This window comes from Parasteatoda tepidariorum, chromosome 7, assembly GCF_982258835.1.
Source record: "Parasteatoda tepidariorum strain Cologne lab strain chromosome 7, Ptep-v5.0, whole genome shotgun sequence".
Lineage (NCBI taxonomy): Eukaryota > Metazoa > Arthropoda > Arachnida > Araneae > Theridiidae > Parasteatoda > Parasteatoda tepidariorum.
This window is the reverse complement of record NC_141761.1, coordinates 108,994,273-109,006,032: the sequence shown is the minus strand read 5'-3', so window position 1 is coordinate 109,006,032 and position 11,760 is coordinate 108,994,273. Positions and strand designations below refer to the sequence as shown.

Here is an 11,760-nt window from a genome sequence, read left to right as displayed (position 1 = left end):
AGTAAATACTCTTTTACATTTTTGAAACAATAATATATTTCGGTACCTATAACTTGTTGACTAAACAATAAATATATACTACACTTTGACCCCGCATTGGACTGATCATATAGACACGATTCCCAGTAGAACACCAAAGTCAAGCAACACTGGCTGCGGTCAGTAGGAGGATGGATGACCAGTTTGATTAATCTGTGTAGAGAGCGAGGATGCGCTGTGTCAGTCCTCGTTAAACTGTTCTACAGTAAAGTGCTCGACTTCGCATGCAGATCGTCAGGCTACCAAAATGGAGGAGGCATTCCCTATGCAGAGGATCAAAATTGAGATGGCATGTCTTCGGGTCTTTTTCAGGGATGTTTCCCAGAGCGTCGCCAATTGTCCGTTGTGCAATTCTTGTGCGACGTAAATAATGTACCTTCCTATAGTTTGTTTAAAGTAAGAACTCCCCTAGCCATTCATCTGGACCCATGGGGGTGACTATGGTAACGAGGTATAACTGTTTCAAGTAGGGGTGTGGGGTCATTGTTTAGGACAACCTTTGGCTCGGGGTGGGGAGAGAAAGGGAATCTTTTTCTTCAGTCTATTGTGTTAGTCCCCAAGAGTGAAAAGAGGCTACCCTCCTTGAAATACGCTATTCTTGTTTCCATAGCAGCAGACAGCCTCAGACTTCGTGGCGGGGGGGAGTTCTTACCGTAGACAAACTATACTATACTTTAAAATATTTTATAGAATTACTTTAGTATATAGCCTTCTACTGATTATTGATTATCGGTAAATATATCTTTTGTTGATGACAAAAAAAAAAATGTAATAGTGATGAAAAAAATAAGCTATAACGCTTAATGAGGAAACAAATGTCATTAATACTATTAAAAAAATAAAAGAACGAAAGCAACAAAACAAGAGAGGAAAACGTGATTTATTAAATATTTGTTATTTACAATGCTTTGAGAAAGAGAGAATAATATTGCTGGTGATATTATGCCCAGAACTATAATAACAATAACATTATTTACAGGGCGCGTTATATATATGTACATAATTTATTCTGGATAATAACTAAAAAAAAAAAAAAGAAACATACTCTCTCTCTCTTTGTAGGGAAAATGCTTACATTAAAGCTATCACAGGCAAGTGATATAAGGGAAAAAGGGATCATTCTTTCTTTATTCTTGGATATTAAGAGAGGAAAAACAATTCAAGAACTTAGTGGAAGAATGTGTTATGCGCCATTCTGAAAACTCTGGTTTTTGAGCACTATGGAGTGTCCTTGTAAGTACTATAAAATAAAAATCTTTGGAATAACCCGAGTTTTGAACATGCTCTTTATTGCATAGTACCGAACATTAATTTACCAACTTCTTAAAAAAAGAGGTTTTTGATGTAAAATTATGCATTGTAAACAGCTTTCTGAATTTCGATATATCTTAACTGATTTTATCAAATACTTTAAAAAGTACTTTAACTCATTCTTCCACTAAACTCGTTCTTAATTTAAGAACATAGTGGAAGAACGGGGTTTATCTTTGAAATTGTTTAATTTTTGAACACGTTTATTGTCTCTTGTAAGCACTACTAAAACACTAATTTATTATGTTTTAAAATAAAGTGGTTTTTAATGTAAATTGGCGTATTGTAAACAGCTATTTCTTAAATCAATACGTCTTAAAACTGATTTCATCAATTGCTTTAAAAAGTTACACAACACATTCTTCCAACGAGCTCTTCAATCTAAGAACATAGTGAAAGTACGTGTTATGTGCTTTAGAATTTATAGGCAGTATTTTTTTCTTTTTAAGAACATCTTTATTGTCCTTTGTAAGCGTTAGAGAATATTGATCTATTTTGGTAACTTTTTGAATAAAGGTTTTCTTTATTGAAAATGAGGCATAGGCAAACAGCAATCTGTCATTTCTATAAATCTTAAATCTGATTTAAGCAAATACTATAAAAATTCACTTTACACATTCTTCCACAAAGTTCTTCAATTACTTTATAATTTGATTTAAATAATTTATATATATATATATTTATATATTTACAATATGCTAGTTAAACACAAATCTCCCCAAACAAGAGATATGAAAAAAACATTTTCCATAACTTTTAATCCAATTTAACTTCTAAAACATTTTATGTAATACAATACAAAGTGCAACTAAAAGGGAAAATATATCTAATCTTACATCGTAAATAACATTACATTAAAAGTATGCTGAAAATTGCACGAGGATATGTAAAACAAGTTGAAACATGATTTCAATATCAGACAGACGTCTCCTTTTTAGATTTGATTTAACCCTTTGACGCAGGTGGAAGAACGGCGTTCCTTTTATATATATTTTTTTCTGATGCTTTTATTACTAGTAAAAGTACATTTTGAAATATTTAAATTTAAAAAAAAAAACAGTCTAATAGTTCCTAAAAAAAATTCTACTAAGTTATCGGAATTAAATTCAAAAAAATTAGTTCAAAAAAATTTTTTCATTCATATTCAAAAAATTATCAATAATTGATTTTCAATGATTAAAAACTGTTTCTCTCAGATATAAATAATTTCAAATAAGTGTAACTTCAAAAAAATTATTATTTGGAAGTGAATAGGTTTTGAAAAATTTCACCTTTAATGACAAAAGGAAAGAAAAAAAACACCTGTTTTTCGTGCATTTCATAACCATAAATTATTAAATTACTAAATATAATATTTTTCGCTTATTTTGACCTAAATTAATATAAAATAATGATAAAAAGTGTGAAAAATATGTTTAATAAAAATTCTGCGTCAAAGGCTTAGTTGTACAAAATTAAATTTGTTTCAGTAAAATACTATGAAGCAAAAACTGACATATGTTAATCTCTTTCCAGTTTTTGTATCATAATATTGGAAATTGGATAATGAAATAAAGGAATTGGAATAGGTATATTGGATAACGTGTGTAGCGAACTGCAATGCGATTACTTATATAACAGTGGTCATCACGTTTTTAAAAAATAAATATTTCGTGGGTTCGAAGATAAAATAAAAAGAAAATCGCAATTTTGTCATGTAAAACTGTGATTAACTTGCAAAAAAAAATACAAAAATAATAGTTTTGTGAGTTTTTTGTATGTAATATTTATTTAGGGTAAACTAAATTTTAAAAACAAAAATGAAAAACTATTTGATTGTAACCTATTACTTGAAACTGCATTGTGGTTGAATAACAGTAAGAAGACATAAAAGCAATACTATAAGTATTAACTCTAAAAAAATAAAACACTGCGAAAATTTCAATTAATGTGATAACTATTTTACATTATTATCTATCAAAGATAGTATTAATGAAGTGAAATTAAATTTATCAGATAAATTAAAGAATAATAGGAAAAATATATAAATTTGAAACATATCGGACTAAAAATAAATAGTGTGATAACGTGTGCTAATTGTGTTTTATTGCAAATACAACACTTGTATTATATTAGTCTATACGATTTGCAATGAACCATAATTATTTTATGTTCGGGGGGGGGGGATGATAGTGACCCTGTATCTAATCTTCAGTTTTTCATTTGTCCGAAAAGTAGTCATGAACTTTCCATACAAAATATTTTATGTGAGTTTGCTTTGAAGTTTCTGGAAGAAAACTACCTTGAAAATTTAGTTGCACAAAAAAGAGTCTTTTTTTTTTAGTAAAATGATTGCAGATGAATGTCTTTATTGCAGGGATGTCGCCTTGAAATGTCCCGTTGCAGAATAATCCTCAGGTAGGGATTCTTGTCTAAAGGACCTGCCATGACTGTTTGCAGAATAAGATCCGCCGTTTTTACTGTCTGCAAATAAATAGTTTACATCAGAAAAGAATAAATTGGAAAAAGAAGAGATAAGTTTAAGTAAGAACAAAAACACATAATTTACATCAATAGTATTTAATTTAGGAAATTAATTTCGGGTGTTCCAAAAATGACAGACGATTTAAAAATTTATTCAAAATGGAAGAGGATTAAAATGATACAGATGAGATAACCATGCATTATTACAAGCAAATTTTAAAAATCTTCATCAGCTGATGGCACTACTAACCAAGAAAAACGGCTGCAACAACGTTTTCAAAATAACCAGCATTTGCAGCAATAACGTGGATAAGTTTTTGCAGTGCCAACTTTCACTCTCTCCGAGAATAGGTTTTCCAAGTCCTTGTTTTTTGGTACTTCGGTTTTTCGGTACTGTGGTCAGTGCGAACCGGGAGCAGAATTTTTGTTGACCAGCTGTAGCTGGGATTAGGACCCTGTTCAAAACTTGCTGGAAGTGACTGAGTGGAAACAAAAGTTTGTTAATTTATAACTTGTTTTTGTTTCTTCTCTTTCACGTCAGGACAGGCCTTGAGAATGGGCACCTATTTTTGAGCGCTAAAAGCATGTCGAGTGGTATTTCCTATTTATATATTTTTGAAGGGAAAGACGTTTTTTAATCAAGTAATACCTTTGGGATTATTTATTTTAATTAAAAAATATTAAAAATAATCACTTTCAACATAAACGGGTTACCACATTCATGTCTGTAATTCCTAAGAGGATTCATTTGCTTTACCGCAAACTTTCTCAAAGGTACTAATGTACCCTCACTACAAGAAAGCTTTTCTGATGGTTATCACCCAATCTTTACGGGCTATTGCTCCTCTTACCCCCCTCCCTAAATGTCATTCTAAACGGGACAGCTGGAAGCAACAGAAATAGTCGAAAATTGATATTTAACAGCTGTTGCTAATAATGACTTCGGAAGAAAAAATTACAATTTTTTATTGTTATTTTACTAATGAAAACCGAATGAAGTTTCGATAATTAAAATTTTAATACAAGTAGTTCTAGAATGCTATATGTTTGTTTAAGTGGACAGTGATAATATTTTTTAAGAATTACTTTCTGTATCTTTCTGAAGAGTTAGTTATCGCAAACACTTTTCTCCCTCACGTTAATTCTAATCACCCTAAATGTCAGAAAAAAATCTTTATCCATGCTACCGTTTTCCGTGAACTAGAATCGAACCGTTTCATTTTCCGTGAATTCAAACTCTTCTTATTTAAACTCCGAAGTTAAATTCTTCCGGTCGCTTTCTGCTAACCGTGGATTTAACCCTTCTGTAATTGATCCAGCTCAAGCTAAACTCACTAGACCCAAACGTCCCTCTTATTCCTTACAGAGAACGCGTTACTTTACCATTTTTTCCTTTCGTTTGTTTTAAAATTGCTAATACCCTCTCCGTTTTAAGGCTATTTAACCAAATTAAAGTCTCTTAAATATTCTATTAGTTTTAATAATCGCTGGGGAATTTATCACATTCCTTGTCAGCGCGACCTAGACTACATCAGACAAACTAGACATGCCTTGAAATTTAGACTTAATATCAATGGCTGCACATTGTAGGAATCTTGGGATAAAATTATTATCACCAGAATCACATCATCTCATATTGCCCAGGAATCTTGTTTCATTTACTTATTTATTCATTTTTCTAACTGTCATTGGACAGCCAACCCAAATTTGGGTGTACGACTACCAGTGTTCAACGCCGTAGACTTGTAATTTTGAACCCAATCCAGAAGACAAGGGAACTCCAGGATTAAGTATTGGGAGAAATTTTGCCCTCGTAGCCTATTGCTTATGGAACTAACCGGCAATTGCGTTACATGGAGAAGAAAACCTCAAAAACCTCCCACGGTTAGCCTGATGGCAAGGAGACTCTAACCCATGATCCGTCTACCACTGAGGATATTTTATGTCAGCACTTGTGGTCGGGGCAAACCGAATTCAGAATTCGTAGCAACCAGTCATCGCTGGGATTCGAACCCGGTCCACCTCATTGGGCGGCAAACGCTGTATTCCCTGAGCCATCACGGCTCAGATCTTGTTTTATTCATATGAATGCCGATTCCCTTACTTCCTCACCACAGTGCGTGGAAACTCATTTCACCCTGATTTGTCCTTCTGTGGTCCACTGTGGATTTTCTATATTTGTTTTTGACCTTCACGTTTTCATTTTTCGCTGGCAACTTTACGTTTTATGTTTTAAATCACTTTTGCTTCTGATCATTTACATCTGGCTGGTCTTAAAAATGGGAGCCAATTTTTGAAACGTGTTCACTGTTATTTCCAATTCGTATCGTTGAAGTGATAGTTGGCAGCTTCAATTTCTTAGGGTCCCACAATGTAAGGATCGTAAGGACACGGGTCCCAGTAGAACACAGAAATCAAGCATCACTGGCTGTGGTTAGTAAACGGATGGGTCACCACTTTGCTCAGTCTGCGTAGTGACCGAGGGTTAAACTGTTCGACCGTAAAGTGCTCGACTTTGCGTGCAGATCGTCTGGCTAAGAAAGCTGGGGAGCCATCCCCTCTGCAAAGGATCAAAATTACGTTAGCATGTTTTCGGATCATCCTCAGGGATGTTTCCCAGACCGTCGTCAATAGCCAATTGTGCAATTCTTGTGCGACGTAAATAATGAACCTACCTACCTATTTCGCTGTTATTTTTTATTTAATAGGTTCAATACTTGTTGGAATCACAATAAATGATGGAATTTGATACAGAAAACTCAGATAAGTATTAGAAAAACAAACCAGAGGCATGCTGAACAAAATCATTCTCCACTCGTTGCTCTCCCGCTACTGTTTCCATTTAACATCGATAAAAGAGATTAACTCAGCGGCGTGATAACCCATAGAGGAGCAAGGTCTACTGTGTTCATCCCAGTTTTCTTGTTCTTGCAGCAGGAACAAATGTTCCTATCGGGTGTTCAGCTATGCTCGGACCCACTGAAGATGGAAAGAAGAGATGAGTCAATCTTGTCTAGTCCGAGTATTGAACCCTGGACCTGTAGCATGAGAACGCGAAGCTCTACCTCTCAGCCATCGCACGGCCAAATGGGACATCGCTACTTTTATATTTTATAACTGGAGTTGGCATTTAGTGACTACAACTTTTTTCCTAATTAGAAAAACTACATGTCAAAAAAAGTTTCAGCTCTTGGAAGAGGTGAAAAAGATGAAGTTGGGACATGGTGGTAAGCGAGTATGACTGGACATACGAAAACTGCCACAGCGAATGAAAAATACCTCGACGAATTTATAGAAAAATTGAAGAAAAGTTCAATATTAAAAGTGATATAAATGTAATAGTAAATTAAAGTGCATTAATTTGTATAAATATAATAGTAATTTAATGGGGATTAATTTTTGCTTTAATGAAAAAAAATCCTGAATTCAGCTTTCGTGTAACGTAAACGTGGATTAGTTCCACTGAAAAAATTCTCCATTAAGGTGACTGAACTTAGTTTCTCTGTCTGAGTTTGGTTTTAAAAAGTTCTCTGAGTTTGGTTTTAAAAAACAGTAGGTTACAGATTCTAATCACCTCCTAAAACTTTTAGAAGTCCTCACGCAACATCATAAAAATAGTCTGCTTAGCTTAGCTACTAAATAGTACATTATTTAAATTATATAACTTTTTTAACAAAGAAATCAATTTTATTAAGTTTGGGTGTTCCATACTGAACGCCCTTATTATATAATTTCAGAATTCTTGTTAAAAGATAAAAAAAAACATATACAATGGAGGTCGTCTCAAATAAATATTTAATCAAGGTAATAACTATTTCAAATATTTAAAACTTTATCAAAAATTAAATTATATTAAAAACATAAGAACCTGTCTAATAGCCAGAGGTGACCCAGAAGTGACTATTAAAAACACCTTCAGGTAGGTGTGTCAGCTGGTCAAGAAGATTGCTGATTTTAAAGTCAAGTCTGAGCAGACTATCTTTAAGATCTCGTGTGGAAAGTTTCAGTCTTAGAAGGTGATACTCGAATCCATCATTTGAATAAACTGTTCTCATGATATCATTGATATCATTAATTTAGAAAAAGCAACTCACTTTGAATACTAGCAGATACACCACCGATAGCAGATGATTGATATAGATGACCACCTTGTCCACCCAGGAAGCCATTTGAGCCAGATACCTTCATGTTTGGTGGAGTTTGAGGTGGTGTGTCCGTCTGAGGAGGCACAAATCCTTGAGCAGATGAACACGACCCTCCGTGACCACTAGGGGGCGATGCGAATGACCCACCAGAGTGAGGATGATAACTTCCAAAGCCACCTAAGGATGCTGAGGCATTGGTCACTTGGTAAGGATTCACCGAAAACCATCCACAGTGTCCTAACATGTCCATCATACTGCCGGATGTCTCTTGAGTTGGACCACCAAGCAGAGGAGGGGGACTTTTACTCGTGGCTGTGTCCGCCAAAGACCATATTTTTGGTTTATTGGCTCCAGTCATGGATCGACCGGACATGTCCACGTCTTCGACAGCAGAAGGCGAGCTTTTCATCGAGTCCATGCTCGTCCTGTCTTTGGCTTCGAGGGGGGAGGTGGTGCGCATGAGGGCCTGAATGTCCGGCAAATTAGGCGATGAGGATGAGTCAGTAGGTGTGAATTCGGAGGTAGCGATGAGGGAAGTACTGTCCCTAGTACTGTTTTCTTGTTGTTGAGCACCGTTTGGAGTTATTTTGTTTCTGTGGTGAGGCAGGTGGGGATAGGGTCGTCCAGTTATGTGATTACCTGAACCATAATGTACTGCACCATCAACTGCAAATAATAAAATAAAAACATTATAAAGATTTGATTCTGGTATTATACGAGATTTGAAAAAAAAATCAATTTTTAAAAACCGCTAATATACATTCTTCGATCGCAACTTTCGATTTATTGAACGGATTTTCAAGTATCCCTAAAGAAGAAACTTCATGGCAAATTCCCTCCATTGATAATTTAAAATACCAATGGTTTAGGTTTACGAGAACTCACTTTTCTCTAGAGTAAATGCCAAAAAATAATATATATTTTTTTTCGAAATCTTAAATTGCAAACAAATTTTAACAGTTATCGTGAGCAAGCAGATATCCTGAGTAAGGTTGATACTTTGAACATTTTTCACCATTTGAATCTCCATAGTTTAATCTAGGTTCACCGGAACTTACTCTTCTCTATACTTCATATTTTAAATTACGAATACAAGTGAATTGGGGATTAAAGATTTCCCCCCCCGATATAACATCCTTTTAATGGTTGTATGAAATATGAATCCAATTTAGAAGACAAGGGAACTCCTGGATCGAGTATTGTGAGATTTGCCTTCCTGGAGGACTTTTTTTTATGCAAATAACCCTTATTTCGTTACATGGAGAGGAAAACCATGATAACCTCCCTCTGTTAGCCCGGCGGCAAGGGGATTCTAACCCATGATCCGTCTACCACTGAGGATATTTCACGCCAGCATTGTGGTCGTTGCAAGTCGGATTCGGAACTCGCATCGACCAGTGATCGCTGAGATTCGAACCGGGTTCACCTCATTGGAAAGCGATCGCTCTATCCCCGCCCAAGCAAAGTATTCTAAGTAAGCAAAAGTATTGTACCAATTGAATATACTTAATTTTCATTTTAATGGGATGAACTTCGAAAAACGTGTTTTCTTATTCTTAAAATGTAAAATCACCGAGAGAGAGAGATCCAATAATGATTATGAAACTATTTGAATCATTTTAGCTTTATCTGTCGTGTCGACCTTAAACAAAACTCAACGCCTTCAAGTTTTGTGCATGATTTTGTAGTGATGACAAACACTAATTTAATGTTTATTTACTTTTTTAACCCCGTGCGAAGAAAGTGTATTCAGCTAGTATTTTTATAACTAACAGTATTTAAATAACATTAATCTTTCCTATTAAATCATTCAACTATTTGAGACATATTACACTAGGCTTTTAACCGATTCATAAAGCTTTCAGCGTTGCTATTATTATAATAATTAAAAGTTTTTTTTTCGGAATATTTTGTCTCTGCGATTTGTAATTAACACTATCATGCTGATAAGGTACTGACTTTTACGGATTCATTTTATTAAGAAATAAAAATCATCAGAACGAAATTAAAAGCTTATTTGCGAATTTAACGGATTTATACAAATATTTCAAAAGAAAAACTTTATATAATAGTTGTTAAAAGAAAAGTAAATAAATACTATTAACAAGCTAACAAATTATTAATTTTTAACTGCGCCTCCATTTAAGGAGGCTTTTGCACCACAACTTCGCCAAAATTGGAGAAAAATACGCCGCCTAATTCTTGCATAATTAAACACAAGGAGACAACAAGTGGAGAGACTGGGTCAAAACAAAATCTCGGGTGCAGATAAATTAAAACATTTTCCAGGCGGAAGAAAATGTAATTAGGTAATGAATTAAAAGGAGAAAATGAGTACAAGAAAGAAATTTAAATAAAAAACAATTTAACGTTAAAAAAGCGTTGAAAGATGGTGAAAATGGGTAGATTAGCTCCACAGAAAGACGTGCGAAAGGTTGTGGGGGTGTGGAAGTGGTGTCGTGGGGGGAAGTTTTAATAAATATGGCCAGCCGGGGGAATTTGTTCCGAAAGCTCTAAGACGGGAATATCTAAAAGGTGGGGGGGGGGGGGGGTGGTCTAGGGGTGGTTGAGAGAGACCAGATGATCACTCCTGCTCAACCGTTTTCATTTACATGCAAATGAAGAATGGTAGAGTAGGGCTCTCACAAATTTATTCCGAGCATCCCTTTGAGATAGGGGATCATGTTAAAAATTGAATACTTCCACTTCGCAGGTGAACAGACCTCCCCCCAAATAGAACAAGGATTGCTGATAGAAGATGAAAATAATCTTCACTTTGAGAAGCCATAGTCGGCTTTAGTTTTTTTTTTCGTACTGGCAACACGACTCGAATGGAAATCTTGCATGGGTGATTAGTTTCAAAGAAAGTTGCGTAGTAAAAGTGAGTGGGAAAGAAAATTTGCTTATTTTCATTTCTCCCTAGGATAAGCAGCTCGAGACTCATATAATTCCATCAAATTTCCATACTCATAACTGTGCAGTATTTTGGTGGACAACAACTTATCCACAAGGAATCATATTTCAAAGTCTCATATAATTCCATCAAATTTCCATACGCATAACTGTGTAGTATTTTAGTGGACAGCAACTTATCCGCAAGGAATCATATTTCAAAGTCTCATATAATTCCATCAAATTTCCATACGCATAACTGTGAAGTATTTTAGTGGACAGTAACTTATCCGCAAGGAATCATATTTCAAAGTCTCATATAATTCCATCAAATTTCCATACGCATAACTGTGAAGTATTTTAGTGGACAGTAACTTATCCGCAAGGAATCATATTTCAAAGTCTCATATAATTCCATCAAATTTCCATACGCATAACTGTGAAGTATTTTAGTGGACAGTAACTTATCCGCAAGGAATCATATTTCAAAGTCTCATATAATTCCATCAAATTTACATACGCATAACTGAGTAGTATTTTGGTGGACAACAACTTATTCACCAGGAATTATACTTCAAAGTCCGAATCAATGACAACAAATCACACTTTTCAAATCTAAAATTATAATTCAGGGTTTTACTTGATTTCTGCATATTCAAGTGCATGAAAATTGTATGAGGATTACAACGACAAAAATAGTCAAATTTTTGCAATCCTTCATCAGGGCTGTTTACACCCTATTACACAATGCATTACCATATGAAATCTTTCAAAAACATTCAACAATCAAATGGCTCAATCTATTTCTACTATAATTTGGAAGTGAATCGAAGTACGCAAGATAATATGGCAGAGATAACTTACAGAATAATCGAGAAAGTGTGGGGAATGTTATGGTCGGTTGTTAGCT

General features: G+C 34.5%; 1 protein-coding gene across 2 annotated transcripts in view; it reads right to left on the bottom strand.

Moving 5' to 3' along the window:
- Window positions 1–3,431: 3,431 nt before the first annotated feature.
- LOC107439315 (iroquois-class homeodomain protein irx-2) overlaps window positions 3,432–11,760 on the bottom strand; it is a 77,511-nt gene continuing 69,182 nt past the window's right edge. Inside the window, exons 5-6 of one of the 2 annotated variants that reach the window (XR_011637176.2) lie at window positions 7,682–8,624; window positions 3,432–3,813 (exon numbers count right to left, since the gene is read on the bottom strand). Coding sequence is in view for 1 of the 2 variants with exons in the window: in XM_043042360.3 (XP_042898294.2) it covers window positions 3,698–3,813; window positions 7,908–8,624 (833 nt within the window). In the remaining variant the exon portion in view is untranslated. The remainder of the gene's footprint in view (window positions 3,814–7,681; window positions 8,625–11,760) is intronic. The other variant, XM_043042360.3, reaches the window with a different exon arrangement.